The sequence below is a fragment of the Fukomys damarensis genome, unplaced genomic scaffold, assembly GCF_012274545.1.
Source record: "Fukomys damarensis isolate Sample0158 unplaced genomic scaffold, DMR_v1.0_HiC HiC_scaffold_15, whole genome shotgun sequence".
In the NCBI taxonomy this organism is placed as follows: Eukaryota; Metazoa; Chordata; class Mammalia; order Rodentia; family Bathyergidae; genus Fukomys; species Fukomys damarensis.
The window spans coordinates 30,480,940-30,500,597 of NW_022900927.1; the positions used below are offsets into that span (position 1 = coordinate 30,480,940).

The 19,658-nt window shown below is 33.1% G+C and overlaps 1 protein-coding gene across 2 annotated transcripts in view; it reads left to right on the forward strand.

The window, feature by feature from the left end:
* The window catches only part of Msrb3 (methionine sulfoxide reductase B3), a 124,296-nt gene that overhangs the window by 34,812 nt on the left and 69,826 nt on the right, over positions 1–19,658 (forward strand). For both annotated transcript variants that reach the window (XM_010613709.3, XM_010613710.3), the window contains one exon: positions 11,095–11,123. In XM_010613709.3, the coding sequence (XP_010612011.1) occupies positions 11,095–11,123 (29 nt within the window). The remainder of the gene's footprint in view (positions 1–11,094; positions 11,124–19,658) is intronic.

The window sequence follows — 19,658 nt, forward strand, 5'->3', positions numbered from 1 at the left end:
CCAAATTTTAACAGTAGTTATCTCTGGATGGTAGAATTTAAGAGATTTTTTTCTTATCTATACTTTTTAGTTTTTCTAAAATGAGCCTATATATGAAAAATATTAACAATATTCTAATATAACATTTGCTCAATTTATTACAAATTCTGAATAATTTATTTTGGAAAATAGTTTGAAAAATCATCTCTCTAACCACAAATTTAACTTTTCGCAGTGCTAATTGTGAATGAATGGAGTAGAATTCCAAATTTATTTTGGACCTAAATCCATCTTGCTCATCTCTTTATATCCCAGGGAGATACTTTCCCCACTACCAGCTCTTTTAAATTGTTTCTTTTTATTCTCTTTTACCCCTGAGTGACTGCTAATGGTGATGATAACTGGTCTGGTTAGAATATGGTTTGAGTGTGTCTCAAAGAGGTTCACATATTAGAAACTTGGTCCTCAGTATGGCAGTATTGGGACATGGTGGAATCTTTAAGAGGTGAAACCTAGTGGGAGATGACTGCGGCATTAGGGGCTAGGTTAAGGTAGTTCTCTTGGGAACATGTTTTGTGTCTTAAAAAATGGATTGTTATAAAAAAAAAAGAAAAGAAAAAGAAAGAGCTCCTCCCCAGTTTCTGGCTCCCTGCTTTAACATATAATTTCATTTCTGTTGAGAAACAGCTAAGCAAGTACCACAGCCTGGGAACTCCAGAACTGTGAGTTAAATAAATACCCTTTCTTTACAAATTACCCATCCTCAGCTATTTTCCTATAATAATAGTAAACAGACTAATGCAATATCCTGGAAAGGTGTCCACTGGGAGCTCAGACTACTCACATCTTTTATTGACTTATGCTCTCTGGGCCTCCAGTCACCATTTTGAATTCCATCTTCCATAGTTTCACACCGTTCCTAATCTCAGAAACCTAGAGGTAATTGAGGAAAGATGAGACACCAAGGTGAAAATATTTGTATTTATTTCCAAACAGACTTATTTTATAAACTGTTTCTCATGTTTGACTAGGTGATATTTTAAAGTAACTATTGATTAGGAACTTACCATGTACCAAGTATTACGCTAAATACTTTAAGGAAAATTATTTCCTTTACTCTTAATGACTTAAATAGCAAAAAAAAAAGAAAAAAAATTATTCAAGGTGACACTGAGTAGTAGGTGGATCTAAAACCAAACTTCTAGTCTGTTTCGCCCCTTAGGTGCTTCTTTCTCAGCTTCTGTATTATAATGCTTCCTTGTGTTCTGGATGATTAATCTTTTTAGTTAGTAATTCAGCATCTGGTAACTGTCACACTGTGGTGCTAATTGGTGCCAATTTTCTGATGATGGCTATATAACTACACTTGGATTTTTGGTTTGTTCTGTTTTTGGTACCAGGATTGAACTTGGGTCCTTGCAGTTGCAAGGCAGGCAGTGGAATTACTGAGCTAAATTCCTGGGCCTACACTTGGATTTTTAAAGCAGAGAAAACTATGATTAAGGTGTAATACAACTAGGGTTAAAGTCACAACTTTCTCTACTGTGTGTGACTTTGAATAAGCTACTTAATCTCTAGAAGTCTTCATTAGTAGGATGATAATGCCTGTATCACAGGAATTTTGAGAAGATCAAGCAAATAATGTTGAAATGTTTTGTAAATGGAAATAAAATAATGACACTAACCACTGTGAAATGTGAAGCATTGATACCAACCATGTAAGGATTTGTATAAAAAACAGCTTTCAGAAGTAAAGTTCATCAGTGAAAAGGAAGCATGCAGCATATTTAGAATTGTGATTAGAGATCAATTGGATAAGTGCTTCTTTAAAATCCTGGAAAGTGTTTTTCTGTTTCCTGGGGTTCATATTCTGATAGTTATTGCAGATTGTTGTTGATTAACTGTTAGTAACTTGCTTCAGAGGATGGTATAGGGAGGAGAGTGATTTTGCTTGTCCAGCATAAAAGAGAAAATAGATAATTGATAATCTTTCATAATTGACAATTAAATTCATAATTGATAATCATTCTAATCTGTCACAAACTATCCAGCCTATATCCAGAAACTCTATGGTTCAGTATGAGACCTCATTTTAAAAGAATAATAAATATAAAGGAGTACATTCAGAAAAAGAGCAACTGGTAAATAAGAGCCTCAAAACCATGTTATTTAAATAAATGATAAAAAACTGATGATGCTAGTTCAAGCATAAAAGTCATGGAGCTGTCATAAATGATTTTAGTAATTTATATGCCTACCTGTTCATTAGAACGAATTTCAAGCCCCTCGCCCCCCCAACTTCTGACTTAGCAAGATTGAATTGGATCTGAGATTGTTTTTTTTTATATATAAAACTCCCCTTTATTTCTTATGTTTGGTTACCATCAAACTAGAAAAAGTGTTCATTCATTTTCTTTTACTACTTCTCTACTCTGCCTTCTTCTTTCTGTGGTACTGTGGGATGAACTCAGGGCCTTTGCATTGAGCTACGTCTTAGCCCTTAACATTCTTTGTTGTTAGTTTGAGACACATTCTTGCTAAGCTGCTAAATTGTACAGGCTTAGCTTGAACTCGTGATGATCCTAAGCATCTCAGAATTTTGCGATTATAGGCATGTACTGCTATGTCCCATCAGACTAGATGAAGTTTAAGGAGGATCTACCTTAGGGTGATGGTAATAGCCATGTAACAAGTATTATAAACAACAATCACTAATAGTTGAAAAGACTAATCAACTTTCTGAATGTGAAATTAGTGAAAAAGTTGTTGCTAAACATTAATTGGTGCTTAAAATCTAGTTTGAGAGGAAAGATAATAAATTCAGCTTTGGACACCTTATATATTTGAGACTTTTAATCTAAATTAGTGTTCCCTTAAGTGTGTTGTACTGAGCTTTTGTTTTATTAGAATACTACACCTATATAATGCTAGTTACATAATGTTAATATGTGTTGTGTGCAAAAAACAGTCCCCTACCTAGGAGAAAAATGAATTGCTTATTGGGAAACGCTGAGTTCAAATGAGTCAAATGATTGTCTTAGCATAATTTATGTAGCATACAACACACTAATTTCATTGCAGAGCTCCAGGTATAGAATATAGCATGTAACATTTTCAAAATTTTTTGGCTCCAGAAACTTTTCTTAACCGAAGAACATACTTTGAGGTTAATGTTTCTGATAATACACAGTGGAAAATACTACTGTAGACAAGGATGATACTTAAGTTTTAGTATAAAGGCCAAAACTAGATAGATGGATATCAAGGAAGGAATGACCAAGGCTGTGAAATGCTGTTGAGACTCAGAAAAACAAGGATGAGTCCTCTGGTTTGGCAATATTACAAAACAATTTCACGAGAAGTAGTAGTGAAAAATTGCAAAGATGTTGGGATATGATCTCATTTTTTAAAATTTATTAAGTTTATTGGTACATTTTAGGCATACAATTAGATGACATTCATCATTGGGAATTTGTGCCTTTACATGATATATCTTCTTCTTTTTTTTTCCCCATTCCCTTGCCCACCCTTCAACCCCTCCATTCCTCCTATTTACAAAGACTTTATTTCCATTTTTTTCTTTTTCTCATGTTTTTATACCTAAACCTGAATGGAGACAATGTAGTAAAATTCTTAAAAGTTGGAAAGAGAGATTTAAATGACATGTAAAATAAGGTTTAGAAAAAGTTTCCTACTTTTAAGAGATAGGTAATAGAAAAAAATTTAGGTTAATAATTGTCCATCTCTGAGATGAGTTTTCATTTTCATTCTTTTTAAAATTAAATAGTTTCTTGAAAATAAATGCTTAGCATAGAGTAATTTAATTAGCAGCTCTTATTGCTATTATTTTGGGTATTTGCAATTTTTACTCCTTGATTTTTTTTTCATTGAACATTCCAGTTGCAGTTTTTCTGCTCTGAGGAAAGTTTGCTTTATGTTGATGAAGATTCCACATTTTACTTCTAGGTACTCACTTAAGTATATAGTGTTAATGGCAGCTAGATGAGTCATAGTCTGCATAAGCATAAAGTAACTCTAGTACATCCATGGTTTGGCTTCTTTGAGATTACTCTGGAAGACCACTCAAAAAGAATTTATACAGGCTGTGAAGACCCATTCAACTTAAGAAACCAAGCAGCATTGTCTGGCCACTTACACATGTATCCTCCAGTATTAACTGCCTACCTATTTGCTCTTGACTGGGGTTCAAACTGTTGATCTTAAACAAGCCCTCTTCCTTCAAATAGGGTGCTTTGTACATAGTGAGAACTCTATAAAAGCCTTTGATTGACCATGGCTTAATTCATATTTAGACCTTCCAGTGAACTCTTCATAGTTTCCAGATTTGAAGAGAGCCTTCTTAACATTGCACATTTGTCTTTCATATGAATTTTACTTGGAGATATAATGGAATGAAATTTTATTGACTATATGAAATTCATCTTTTTCTTATTTTTCACTTTATGAAAAAAAATTTCATCTGGAAAATTTAAAAGTGTAAATTTCCAAACTCTTTGTTCTGTACTTTTCAAAAACAAATGTAATTTTGGTTAGTCATGCATCTTCTAGAGTCATTGATTTGGGCTTTTGCAACCAGCAGTCTTTTCTAGTATTTTGTCCCCAAATTAGGTCAAGGTATTCCAAAAGAATTAAAAGAATCATACTACAGTGATATATGTGCACCCATGTTTATAGCAGCACAGTTTGTAATAGCTAAAGCTTGGAAACAGCCCAATTGCCCATCATTTGGAGACTGGATAAAGAAGATGTGGTTTTTCTGTAAAATGGAATACTACTCAGCCATAAAGAATGAGAAATTAGTCATTCATAGGAAAATGGATGCATATTGAGGTCATATTCTTAAGTGAAATAAATAAGCCACACATGTAAATACTGAATAGTTTCTCTGGTGTGAAAAACTATAATTGTACATAGCATCCTAAAGGTATAATTTACAATGTGAAATAGGAAGAAAGGGGCTAAAGGTTTAGGGGAAGTGGGAAGGGTAGGGGAAAGGAAATAAGGGAAAAGAAAAAAATCTGAAAAAATAAAAAATGGAAATAAAGTTTTTGTAAATAGGGAAGGGAGGAGGGGTGAAGGGAGAGGAAAGAATGAGAACCAAGACCTGTCATGTAAAGGTACAAGATCCCAGTGATGAATGTAACTGTACTGTATACCTAAAATGTACCAGTAAACTCAATGAGAAAAAAAAGAAACATCTTAGACTGCCTTTTTTTCAAGGAAGTTAAGTACTTTGTACTTTTCTATTACAAAGTAGTCTTTTAGCATCTCTATAATTAGAAAACAAAACAAAAAAAGCTTAGAAAATTATACCTGAAAATCCCATGAGACCATAGATTCTGAAATTTTCTAATTGATCCTATCAGTTTACAAGAATAAATTAGGAATTGGCAATAAATAGAAGTGACAAATGACCCTAAAGCAACAAAGCCTACTCTTCCCTCCTTTCCCCCATGTATAAACAAAGGGACTGTTCATTATCCACCCAGTTCACTGAGCAAAGAACTGAAAAGTCACCCCTAACATTCCTTCTCTCACCCTCAGATTAATCCTCACTGTATTTTTCTCTGTGCACCTTCAAAATTGATCCTTAGTCTGACTCTTCTCCATATCTGTTGCTACTGCTATAGGCTAAGCATCATCAAGTGTATCATATTTGACCTGAATTACTGTAATAGTCTAATTTCTTTGGTACTTTAAAATAAAAATATTTTAAAACAATTTTAGATTTACAGAAAAATTGGAAAAGTTCAGAGTTCTCACATACTCTCTCAGTTTCCCCTATTATTAACATCATCTATTAGTATAGTGTATTTGTCACAATTTATGAACTAATGTTTAAACATTTTTAACTAAAGTCTATTTGTATTTCCTTTGTTTTTAGTTAGTATCCTTTTTTTTGTTTCAGGATCCTGTTCAGCCTGCCACAAAATATGTAGTCCTCGTGTCTCCTTTCTTTTCTTTTCTGTGACACTTTCTTATCCAGGGGCACTCCAGCACTGAGCGACCTCCTCATTTATGTTTTATTTTGCCACAAGATCTCGCTAAGTTACTCAGGTTAGACTCAACCTTGAAAATTGTTTTTCCTCAGCCTCTTTCAAAGCCTGATGGTTTTGAGGAGTACTGATCAGGCATTTTCTAGAGTGTCTCTGTTTTAGGATTTATCTGGTGTTTCTGACCAAGGTTATGGGTTTTGAGGAGGAAAAATGCAGAGATAATATACCATATTCACATCTCAAGGGCATATACTACAACAAGATGTCACTTTTTATATTAACTTTGAACACATAGCTGAGGTACTTAACAAGAACTCTAGATAAGACTGGATATGGTAGTAGAATTATATAAAGGTTATGGGGTGGCATTTTCAAGCTTCTCCTGGCCTTTTCTTCAGCTTTGCAAGAGTGCTACACCAGTTCTAAGCCAATATCCGTACATGGTAATTCCAAAGACAAGAAAGGAGAGAGTAGAAGATGGAGCTTCTTCCTTAATCATCTTATCATTAAGAATGGCCTTTCCAGGCTGGGGATTCAGCTCAGTTGCATTGGCGCCTACCTCCCAAGTGCAAGGCCCTGTGTTCAATCCCTGGTACCACAAGAAAAGAAAAAAAAAAGGCCTTTCCAAGAAATATCACCCACAGATTGCACCTTACCTTATTGTGCTCAGAATCCACTCAAGAGCTTATTCTTGAATTAGTCACTGACAAAAAGTAAGGTTAGCATCATTGGTTTAGCTCGATTATAATTCATCCCTGAGGTGGGCAGAGTTTTAGTACCCTTCAAAAATTGAGGGGATGAGAGACTTAGGTAGGCAACTGATAGTGTCAGCTACTGTTTTTGAAAGCTTCCAAATAACTATATGAACAAATAACTATATGAGCAAATTTATAATTGCAACTCTGATGAGTGCAAGAAAGGAGTTACTGGTGCCGTAGAACTAAAAAGATTTAACGTCTGATTATGCTTCTTCAAATAATTTTAAATTACGCTAATATATAGAGAATTTTTTAAAAGTTAGGTGGCCAGGGGTTTGGTAATAAAGATATGTTAGATTGGGAAGATGGGAGCTTTCCAATAGAGGAAGTGTATTGTGTTTATGTAACTTTAAGAAGGCATGTAAATATTCACTACTGTTATTGCTAGTCTCAGTAATAAGACCTGTGATTTACTTTTAGGGGTAAGAAGAAATTCTTAAACTTATATCAGGACCTTGAAATATTGGAATTTCTGAAAAATTTCCATGCCTAAACAGACAATTGGATAAATTGTTCAACTGAGATTGTCCTAGAAAATCTTTGCCAGGGAGAGGCCACATGTAGTACACATACAGGCAGGTCATTCTGTCACTCCTGCTCCTTCCCTTTGATGATTTTCTGCAGCTAGAATTGTTAGTTTATATCATAGCATATAGAATTGTTAGTTAAGAACAGTAAGAGCATCACCCTACCTTTCCTACATGTTGTTTGAAATGTTTTGGAGCCCTAACTTCATTAACCTATAGTTCATGCTTAAGCAATTCCCATTTTAACATTTTTGATACAATTGAACATTGTGCAAAAAGCAGTGTTCTGTGAGACTTTATGTATTCCCCAGAGAGAAAATAAGGTAAAATAAATCTTTTGATTTTAATTCACATGGACTTCTAAAAGATAATGGGTTATTATTCTCTGTAACTAGAAAACAGTAGTTTTATAAATCTGTCCAAAAGTATACAACTCTAACCAGAGTGCTAAAATTATCCAACTGAGTCTTCTGAAAAATCTTCAATTCTGTTATCAAAAGAGTACATATATTATATATTTTAATTATTTGAAAAGTATTTACAAAAAAGCATTAACAGTACTTGAATTTTATTTGTACCTTCTCTTTCTGCTATGAAATTTATAAAATGTTCATTTTTAGCCTTACACATTTGGAAATTTTAGTTTAAGTCTTGCTATGACTTGGATATAGTTTGAGTTTGTTCTCTAAAGATTTGTGTGCTGGTATTTGGTCCCAATGTGGTAGTGTACAAATGGTGAGGTGGGGACTAGTGCAAAATAGTGTACACGATCACAACTAAAAGACCTGGATAATAGTGTGGAAATCTTATCATGCAGACATTTGTCCACTTAAAACTCAGAAGATTCTTCTTCTAAATGAAAAAGAAGAGAATGAATGGTAGAAAACAGTAATAGTGCTATAATAAAAAGTTCTGATTAAATAGTTTTAAGCTTAGATATGAGTATGTAGTTTAGGGGTAAAATGGATGTCTTTGACGATTCAAATATACATCATTTTTCATTTTATAGATAGAAGAAGTATGCTTAGAATAAATGAAGGAATATTCCCGTTGGTCTTTGTTGCATAATCCACATTATTGTATTTTTTTTTACATTTGCTATTTATTTGCTCCTATCTATATTTTATTTACTTTCATCAGGGAGAATTTATGAGGATTTCTCAAGGAGAGGTGATCATACTGTATAGTAAAATAGAGAAGTGCTTTTTATCTCCCATGTGTATATAAAATCTCATGGAAATCTTATTTAACTTATACGATAGGAACAATTTTCCCTATTCTCAAACTTCACAATTTTAACTTCTATTTCATGTTTTAATTATTAATAGAGTAATTATATTGGTTTGAATGTTCAGGACTGCAGGGCTTTAAAAGTATTTTGAATCACTTTTTAGGCTGAAGAGAGGGAGGCTGTAGAAAGTGACATTAAATGTTCACTACTGGGGATTCTGAAAAAATTTAAATAATATGTGAGGCCACTACTTAGTTTATGAATATGCTTTCTATGCTTTTTATGAGAGTATTTTACATAATGATCATCTACCTCTGGAGAAGATGAGATAATCTGAAGAAATGTTTAAAGACATGATTTATTTTGTGTATAGAATTTTTTATCATTATTATTTGCCTTTGACCTTTTGTTAATGTATAGATTCATTTTTCATGTATTAATTCTTACTATAATTTTCAAATTAAGTCTTTTGTGTCAGATTCTGTGCTTAGCATTGGGAAAATGAAAATATGTGAAACCCAGTCAGTCCTTGACTGAATGTCAGTGCTACACAGTGTCCTCACTGTGTGTATGCTTGTCCTCATCAGTGGAATAACTGAGCAGAGAGCAAGAAGCATGGGAAGGGTGGGGAGCAGGTAGGATGCTGACAGATGGACACTGAAAAGAAGTGGCTGAATGAGAGGTTCGTAAAGCAAGGAGTATAACACGGTTTTTGCATTTAACATTAGGAAGCTATGAATAAACCTTAGCAAGGGCTGATTGTAGTGGCTTAAAAAGTAAATAAGTTAGGAGATCAGGAAAGGAAGATGTGATATAGGACATAGTCTATTATCTGTCATTTAGGTATACTTGATTGTAAAGCCAGAGGAGAAAAGGGTAACAAAGCGAGGTACAGGCATGAAGGAGGGCTTCAAAAATATTCTGGATCACTTATGTTCTAAAGAGAGGAGGAAGCTATAGAAAGCCAGACATTGAAGATATGGTAGGGAGCAAGAATAACTGATACAGCTTGGCTTCAGGAGAGATGAAAAATGCATTTTAGTATACAGAGAAGGAAAAACAGCTCTGGCTTTTCTGTATGCTGAGAGGACAGAGGATGTGTGTAGATGTAGGCATTTTCCTTAATAGATACCCAAACACAAGCACCAGGCACTCTGTAAGTCCTGTGGCTACAAGGTTAATAAGGTGTGGCTGCAGTCTAGAGGGGGAGATATATAAGGAAGGCAGGGGGACGTGTGTTAAGTGTCATTAGAGTTATCAGCGGAGATGGTGGACTCACAGGGGAAGTAAGAGCAAGGCTTTCCAGAATTGAAAAGGATAAAAAGGAAAAATGGGTTGCACCTGAGATAGGAGGCAGGGAAATGTAGAAGGACTGACAGAATTGAGATAAGATTGGGTTTGGGAAAATGTGGACCTAGATTACAATTACAGTGGTGGTGATTGAAAACCATGATTGCAGTTTGTGTGTGTGTGTGTGTGTGTGTGTGTAAAATTTAAAAAATATAGTTGCAGTTATATATATTTATCATTATATGTACATATATTTTTTGTTTAAATGTCAGGTGAAACTTTGAAAGTACTTGAGAAAATGAATTTTTATGATGAAAGAAGCTTCTTGCTTATCCTCCTTCATCCTCTTTGATGACTTTTTTTTGAAGCTAATTTAAGTGAAGAAAGCCACTACTTCCAAAAGTGCTTTAGTACCTTGGCATAATTTCAAAGAAATCTCCTTCCCTGTTAGTTAACTACATCTCCCCAGGAAAAAAAAAAAATTTCTCTCTCAATGTAACATCCTTTAACAGGACTCCTGCTGCTCTGTTCTTGTATCTTGCTGTGGCAGCTGTGAACATATATACTATTGATTGTTAATGTGTGATATAAATCCGACTGGAGCATGCCCACTAATTGGTTTGAGGGCTAGATATAGACAATGATGTCTTATAGTAGCCTGTGTAGATAGGCCTAGTCACAGGGTTAATTCTGCTTGACAGCACATCAGCGGCGTCTTGAGAGTAATTACCCAGCAGAAGCTTTCCCACAGCCGAACTGAGAGCTTCAAAGGCTTCTGAATTTACAACTAGTATTAACCTATATCTGAAACATAATGTTCCCACAAGGGCTCAGTTTTTTTCCTTCTTCTTATTAAATGTATGGGGTTACTAGGTTCATTTGCTGTGCTAAGAACCTAGTGAAAAATTATTTGGTGTTAAATAATTGAAAATCTTTAATAATAAAATAAAACAGCATAATTATAGGTCTGGGTTTCTTATTTTTTTATATTACCAAAATAAATAATTAATAGAGATTGAGTGTATTTAAAAAATTTATCCTCTTTACTCTCAAAAATAAGCTCAAAAAGTTACTTTTTCCATACTGTGCTATCACTTACTGATACATGCATATTTAGGGGACCTAGGATAATGTATGCATTTAAAATGGTTAAAATAAATATATATTTACACTGTAGAAAAACATTTTACTTCATTACCAATATACAGAAATCTCTATTACATTTTTCCATAAAATAACTTGTTCTTTTACAAACAATTTTTACATTTTAAAAATTCTTTTTCACTTTTCAGGTCAGAAACCAAATTTGACTCCGGTTCAGGTATGTTTACATTGATAATGTTATTGTGAGTATGTTTTATTTACATTATTCTCTGAGGAGTAATTTATCAGATCAGGAACCATTTTGATTTTAAACAGACTGGCTAGTTTCTTTTCAAAACATGAGCCTTTCCTGAAAGCAGGGCTATTGAGTGTTCCAAATCATAATTTGAGATGTTCACTTAGGAATTCTTCACAGTTCTGTAATAATCATTAAATATTCTAGGTCAGCACAGTTCAATAATGGGAATTGTAAATACTGATTAAAATACAGTATTATTTTCTTTATGGATGAAGCATATCAGATAATTTGAAGATTCTTTGGAAGTAAAATTGTCATCAAATGCATTTAATCCAGCAAAACCTTAAGTTTCAGCCAATAGAAATAAAAATTTATTTATGACTTAGGTTTTTTGATGTTTTATTGGGTATTGATGTAAAATCACAATTACTTTAAGCCATTGTTTTTAATCTAGTAAGACAGAATTTATATCCTCACAAACAGTGGCATATAAACCTAGTTAGATGTTTTCTTCTCATTAAGCAGGAATATAGCTATGTGATCCTCAAGTTTGACTATGTCTTTATGTCACTGAGACTTGTGCACTTCAGTTTCTGATGGTGTTCATAATTAAAACACAACGTGGGGAGGGGAGGAGGGGGTGAAGGGAGGGCAGGGACAAGGGGAAAAAATGAGAATCAAGACCTATTATGTAAAGGTACAGAATCCCAATGATGAATGTAATTGTATTGTATACCTAGATTGTACCAATAAACTCAATAAAAAGAAAAAAAAAACCTGGGCACAACATATGACTCCTGTTCCATATCAACAAATTATGCTGTTGATAAGCAACAAATTATGCTGTTGAAAAATAAAAAAAATTTTTTAATTACAGGAGAAAATAATTTTCACAAAAATATAGAACTTTTTTGAGTTTAACAATAACATTCTTAATCTGGTATGAGTTCTATAATAATTTAACTTTAAAAAGTTTTTGCTTCTTATAGTTACAGAGAAACCAAATGTTGTAACTTATTTTCCATGGTATTGTTAAGGAGCTAGCACAGCTAGGGAGTTAGCTCAATGGACACCACGCTTGCCTTAAAGCTCCAAGGTCCTGAGTTCGATCCCTAGTATAAAAAAAAAAAAAAAAAAAAAAAAGAGCTAGCTTGCTTTTCTTTATAAGTGTCATCTTTTATGGCATAGATTTATGAATTTTTTCAATTTGGTGAGACACTTCAACTATGAAATATGTATATTTAAGTTAACAAAATCACTCAATTTAAGAACTAAGATTCCAGTACTCCATCTATTTTGTATGTTTTGGGACTCCTGAATTACATATGCCAGGGATAGTACAAGATAAACATTTTGATAAATAATATTGACTAAATTGAGATTACTGGTATGACATTGTTCCTGTTTTATTGATTTGTGGCAAGTGTCTCAAAATAGAATGAAAGTCTCTTTCACTCTTCAATAGTTAACATTTCTAAGTATAGTAAGACATAAATGAATAAAATTGATGAACAGTAAATTTGGTATAAAATTGCATGTCTTCTTTATCTCTGCCATTCAGTCACCAAATATTAAGAACTTGCTTCATTATCATTTAAACTAATTCTCTAAACATCAAGCCAGCAACTGGTTTTAGGGTGCAGGATCTGGAATATAGCTTTTAACTTTTATACATCTTTTTTATTTTTTGGTACTGGGGATCAAACTTGGGTCCTCATGCTTGCAAGGCAGGCACCAGAACCACTGAGCTAAATCCCCGGAGGGGAATATAGCTTTTAAAAAGGGAAAACGTCCAGTAGGCTCACTCTAAAGGTAAAATCTGAAAATAGTGCACTAAACTGAAAATTTAGGCAGCTATTGTCAAAGTCAGATAATTTATGTCCAATTTCTAAATTCAGATTAAAATGTGATTCTAAATTCCTGTACCAGAGCTTAGTATTTATCATGGAAATAGTTATAACATTTATATAAATGCATATCTTTCATTCTTGTGACACTTGTTTTCTTCAAGTTCTTTTTTTAAAAAATGTCTGTTATGGGGCTGGGGATTTAGCTCAGTGGTTCAGCTGCCTGCCTCACAAGCACAAGATCCTGAGTTTGATCCCTGGTACCAAAAAAATGTTTTTAAAAAAGTCTGTCATGAGCAACATCTGCATATCTTTTGAAAACTACAAATTACTGTACTCTTAAACCCTTATAGAGAATACTGATTAAATGTTTTATTCTTTTAATTTTAAATTAAAATATGGAGCAAATTCATATGGTTTCAAACTAAGGAACATGTTTTTTCTTATAGCCTCTTTCAGCATAATGTTGAGTTGAGGAATCATGAGGAAGAAAGTGAGAAGTGTATTTTTTGGCATTGTACATTATGAAAATTTTGATTAGAAATAAGGTAGAATATTGGAACAATTAGATGTATAGCTTTAATAGGTTCAGATTCTCTATTGTCCATCAAATACAGAATCTAAACTAGCTCTGTGTGTGTGTTCATGTGTGTAACACATATGTGTATGTATATTGAGAGATAAAGAGAAAGATATATATGTGTATTTATACATATTATTATTTTTTCAGTGAAAGTACCCAATTTATGTGGAGCTTACTGCACGTATATAGTTTGTGTAAATGAGTTTCAGGCTGTAAAATGAAATTCTGGTCAGGCGTGGTGGCACATGCCTGTAATCCCAGCACTTGGGAGGCTGAGGCAGGAGGATTGCTGTCAGTTCAAGACCAGCCTGGGCTACACAGTGAGTTCCAGAGCAGTCTGAACTACATAGTGAAACCCTGTCTCAAAAAGACAAAAAAACAAACAAACAAAAAAAACAAAAAGAAAGAAAAAAAGATTGTGGAAGAAGAAAGGAAATGTTTTCCTTGCTACTATATGTTAAGAAATTTCAGTTGTTGAATGTATACCAAATGATCAAACTAGAGATTAATACAGATATTTTAATGAGAATTTAAAAAAATAGTTTTATGAAAGCAATTCCATAAATAACCTCCTTTTAAATTTAAAATTTTATAATGATAAATTTCAACTGTATTTAAAAATATAAGATAGTACATTGAGTACTCAATATAACCATTATCTAAAATGTCCTATTATTAATACTTTGCCATATTTATTTCACCTGTATTTTTGTTTGAAATATTTTGAAGTAAAATACATACCTTTATGTGACTTTCAAAACCTAAAAATCTTATCTTGACTTATTGAAATGGGTCAGTTTTCATCTATCTTGGAAATTTGAGTCACATACAAATTGTGGAAAAGATTGTGGCATCTCCATGTCCATATTCAGTTAAAGAGATTTTGAAAATTCTACTTACCATGAATTGTGTGGTTAAAAGATCCTTCAATCAAAATTAATTCTGATCAGAGAATCCCAGGAATGTTCTATCCTCACAATGAATTTAGTTGAAATTTGAGCTGTCATTTAGATATGGTCTCTTAGTATGGATTTATATATTGATTAAAAACCTTTTTGTTGTTTTTGATTTATAAGTTGATTGGCTTTGTCAGTTGAGTTGAGTGAGCCTACCTTTTTTCTAAAGGTATTTTAAGCTTTGTATTTTAACACTGCTTCCTAGTTGATGTAGTAGTAATGTTTCTTTCCTGGGATCATGTGGAGTTGGTGATTTTACTAATAGAGTAAAACAGACTTCCTTTTATGTTCAGAAGTAGCAAGAAGCTGTGCTCTTCTCCCCACCTCCCAAGAAGGGAAGTTAGTTGATGCTGGAGGAAGCAGAGCATTGAGTTTAATGTAGTGATTAAACATGAAAGCCATATATCAAATCTCAGGAGAAACATACTTTTGAAAGATGTGGAGCATATTGCATGATAGGCTATATAAACAGAGCCCTGGAGGTCAGTGTGTGGATGCAAACCAATTAAATAAAGAACTTACTGGCTTTGCTTTCTATCATCTCAATGGGGAGGATCACAAGTTAACATGCACAGTGTTGAAGTATAAACTTTGCTCAAGTAAGCTAGGCACCTTTGGAAACTCTATTAACTCTTTAATTCACTACCAGGATTTTTTTAAAATCAAGGTTCCTAGGAAGTTAAAAATAAAAATTGAAAATATATACTTTTTTGGCCCTTTTGCACATACCGTTCAGGAAAGATTCTTCTAATGAGTTGAAAGGAAGGGAAAAAAATAGAGAATGAACAGCTGGAAAAAAAAAAAAAAAGAGTTGACTATACAGTCAGATTTTAAGAATGTTCACATCTTTCAAAAACAGTCCATTTGGAAAAGCAGAATAAATGGCAAAAGATGTTTTTATCTTTTTAGAATTCTGAGTTTAAGGCAAAGTATAGTTAGAATTTACTGATCACTAATACAATATCAGAATACTGTTAGTTCTCCTGTATTCTAAGTGAAAAGAACCTAATATTTATAAGTTAATAACTATATGTTAAGGACTACTGGTTGGCTAATTCTATAGTTTTAACCATCCTAGGTAATGTTTGGGTGAGAAAATTAAATACCAAGTTAAACGGTACAGTTTCGTGGTCCATAAACATCCAAAACAAATGTGTTTTTGTTTTTGTTTTTTTTTCTAAAGAGTCATGTTGGCCAAGAAAATGAATAAGCTTATATTTAGTGCTTGTCGATTCTGGACTGCTTGGAATAGCTATACTAAGGAAATGTGCTTATAGAACACAGCAACTCAAAGGTATAAGATTTCATGAAAGCAAATTGTGGAGGATTAAGAAACCTAATGAGCATGGTTTAGTGTGTAGAGTTGAGGCGGGAGCTCACTATTAAATAAAGCCCAAGAGTGTAGAAGGTTAGGAGATCCTAAAAGACACGAAAATAAAAGGGACAACAGAATATAATTATCCTGAAAGGAGGAAACCCTCCAAGGAACAAAAAGCAGCTAGTGTCGCTTTGGGGTTCTGTGGTTAAAAAGGAATCTACACACCAGGCTAAGGAAATCAAAGAATGCAATCTTTTAACACATAAGGGCAATGAAAAATAGAGTGGGCTGTTATGGTAGCCAGTAAGTTGAAGGGAAATGAGGAATTTGAATGTAGTAGACCTAGAGTTTTGAAAACTTAGCCAGATTGTTTCATTTGTTAATAAGTTTTCAAAACCCTTCTTAAGAAATATTAACAAGGAAAATATTTTCAGTTCTTAGGTATGAGAATATATTGACAATGCAATTCAGTTTGATCATTTTAAGTTTCTTAAAAGGTCTCATAACAAGGAAGAAAAAATAAAATAATCTGTATAAGAATATTGAAATCTATATTTGGGCATCATTCAATAGTAAAAATAAGGAAAATATAGATATTCATCTATTAATTAATCCAATATATTTTATTAGGCATTCTATATGCCAAATTTTGAGGTTATAGCTATAAAAATGGTGGTTATAATTCCTCTTCTCATGGAATTTTACATTCCTTGGTCTATTATACAAATTCGCATGGATTTCTTTCCCTATTTAACTGAGGAGGCCTAATAAGGCTAAACTTAGATCCAGATGGTGAGTTAAACAGCTCTTGATACTGAAACATGAGCTGATACATTTTAGGTTTAGACTTTACCTTTCTTTCCTTTCTTCAAATGGTATCACTTAGTTTTCTACTTTGCATCTAGGTGTAATCATGTTAAAGGTTAGTATGTAGCTTTAGCTTTCAATAAGAATTAATGTTTTGGACTTGATTAATTTAGAAGAGAATGGTGACAAATATTTGTGAATGTTGGTCTCTATTTTACATTGTATTTATTTATTTAATTGGGTCCTAGTCAGGTTGACCTGCAAAATCGGGCAGTCTTCTACATAACAACCTTGCTTAATTGTGTTGAAGCAAGTACAGGGGATTCAGCTCTTCATCTTTGTTTGCACTATGCTAATGTAAAAACTCTGAAGCAGCAAGGCATAGTATCTAAGTGCTTATGTATGAGTGACAGATCTAAGTGAAATCTCTTTCTACCTCTAATATATTTTTTTTTAATTTTTGAGAGAGGAACTCACTATGTAATACAGACCAGCTTTGAACTCGCTGTGCAGTCAAGGGTTCATTTTCCTAAGTGCTCAGAGTACCACTATGTTACATATTTAAATTTTGTATTTTCCATTTCTTTCTTATTTAGAATTGAAACATTTATAACTATAAAGTTCCTTCACTGAAGCTTTAGCTGAATTCCAGAAATTTAGATATTGTACTTTAAGTAGTTGCAGTTTTTATTTTCTTTTGGACACAGTACTTTAGATGTGTTTTTAAATTTCCAAGTTTTCTACTTTTTGCTTTTGTTAATATTTTTAGGTTTGATTGCTGAGTGTTCAAATAATGTGGCTTTACTATTTTTCAGTAAGTCTAAAAGTAGTACCTATTAAAGATTTTGGGTTTCATATGTTTTTAATTTTTGATTGTTCTATAGATGATTTGAAAAACTTTGCAATGTAAAGGATTTTGTGCAAATTCATTATTAATATAATTCAAGATGATATACCTTTTATATTATTATTTATTGGGTTTTTGTTTTCTCTGACAAGGATTTGAAAGCAGGTAATCTGTTATTAATTTTTTGTTTTTGTTTTTTGAGACAGGTTCTCACTGTGTTAGCCCAGGCTGGCCTTGAACGTGTGGCAATCCTCCTGCCTCAGCCTCCTGAGTGCTAGTATTATTAGGAGTGTGACATCATGGTTGGCTTATATTTTTTTGTAACCTGATTTCTGTTTCTTTAGATATCACCACCCCTGCCAAATGTTGGCACCACATAACATTTATTCACACAGTCATATATGATTTTAGGCATTTTCTACCTCAGAAAGTAGAGTTGCTTATATTTGATAGTCTGTTGAGAAACTGATTTTGAAGATGATGTAGAATTTTAATTTTTACATGCAGATTATCCCTCACCAACATGAAATTACCTGCTCAGAAAGATATTTATGCAGGAGTTGTAAAGAAATGACTGGGGATATGTTAAATGGTTTTGAAGAATTAACAATCTTTTATAGTTTGGATTCATTTCTTAACATAGCACAAAATTCATATAATTCAATCAATACAGTGCAGTATTACTAGCAAGTGAAAATACCTACCTACCTTATATTGGTGGACATTCATCCAGTGGAAGAGTTGATGACTGTGATCTCTTTCTTTAGGGAACACTACAGGGATTATTTGGCCAATCATGTTAATTAACATATCTTGCTCATTCCTAGGCAGAAGTAAACTACATCTAAATACAAACAGTATGTAGAAAATTGGCCATAACACATTTCTTGGTTGCAGGCTTGAAAATGTCAACATCTTGCTCTTATATTAAAATATTTTAAGAAATATATACAAATGTAAGCAAGATATACGTTATTGGCTGATAATATTAAAATATTCTCTTAAAATAGTTTAATTTTTTTCCTCATTGAGTTTATTGGTACATTTTAGGTATACAGTATAGTTACATTCATCATTGGGATCTTGTACTTTCACATGACAGATCTTGGTTCTCATTTTTTACCCTTATTCCTCCCTTCACCCCCTCCCTTCCCTATTTACAAGTACTTTATTTCCATTTTTTCATTTTCTAATTTTTTTCCTTTTCCCTTATTACCTTTCCCCTACACTTCCCATTTCCCCTACACCTTTAGCCCCTTTCTTCCTATTTCACATTGTCAATTATTTCATTAGGATCTTATGTAAACAATTCCTTTCACAATAGCAAAGAAATGAAGTATCTAGGAATCAATCTAACAAAAGAAGCAAATGACCTCTACAATGAAAACCACAGCACTCTGAAAAAAGAGATCAAAGAGGATATAAGAAAATGGAAAAATATCCCCTGCTCCTGGGTAGAAAGAATCAACATAGTCAAAAATGTCCATACTACCAAAACTGCTATACGTATTCAATGCAATGTCGATTGCAATTCCAACAGTATATTTCACAGAACTAGAAAAAAGAATAAAAATATTCATTTGGAACCAGAAGAGACCTAGAATAGCAAAAGCCATCCTAGGCAACAGAGACATGGCAGCAGGTATAACAATTCCCAATTTGAAACTATACTACAAAGCCACTGTGATGAAAATGGCATGGTACTGGCAAATAAACAGACCTGAGGATCAGTGGGATAGATTGGAAGATACAAAACAACTCCAGATGTACTCAGCTATCTCATCTTTGACAAAAGAGCTGATCATTCTCACTGGAGGCAAGATAGCCTCTTTAATAAATGGTATTGGAAAAACTGGGTTTCAACCTGCCAAAGATTAAAACTAGACCCTTATCTTTCACCATGCGCTAAACTAAAATCCAAGTGGATTAAAGATCTAGATATTAAAAAAGAGTCACTAAATTTGCTGGAAGATAAGTTAGGCAGAACCCTTGAAGACATTGGCTAAGAAAAGACTTTATGAACAAATCTTCAGTAGCATGGGAACTAGCAGAAAGAATCAACAACGGGGATCTCATCTTATTAAGAAACTTCTGTACTGCAAAAGAAACCATCAACAGAACTAAGAGACAACCCAAAACGTGGGAAAAAAACTTTA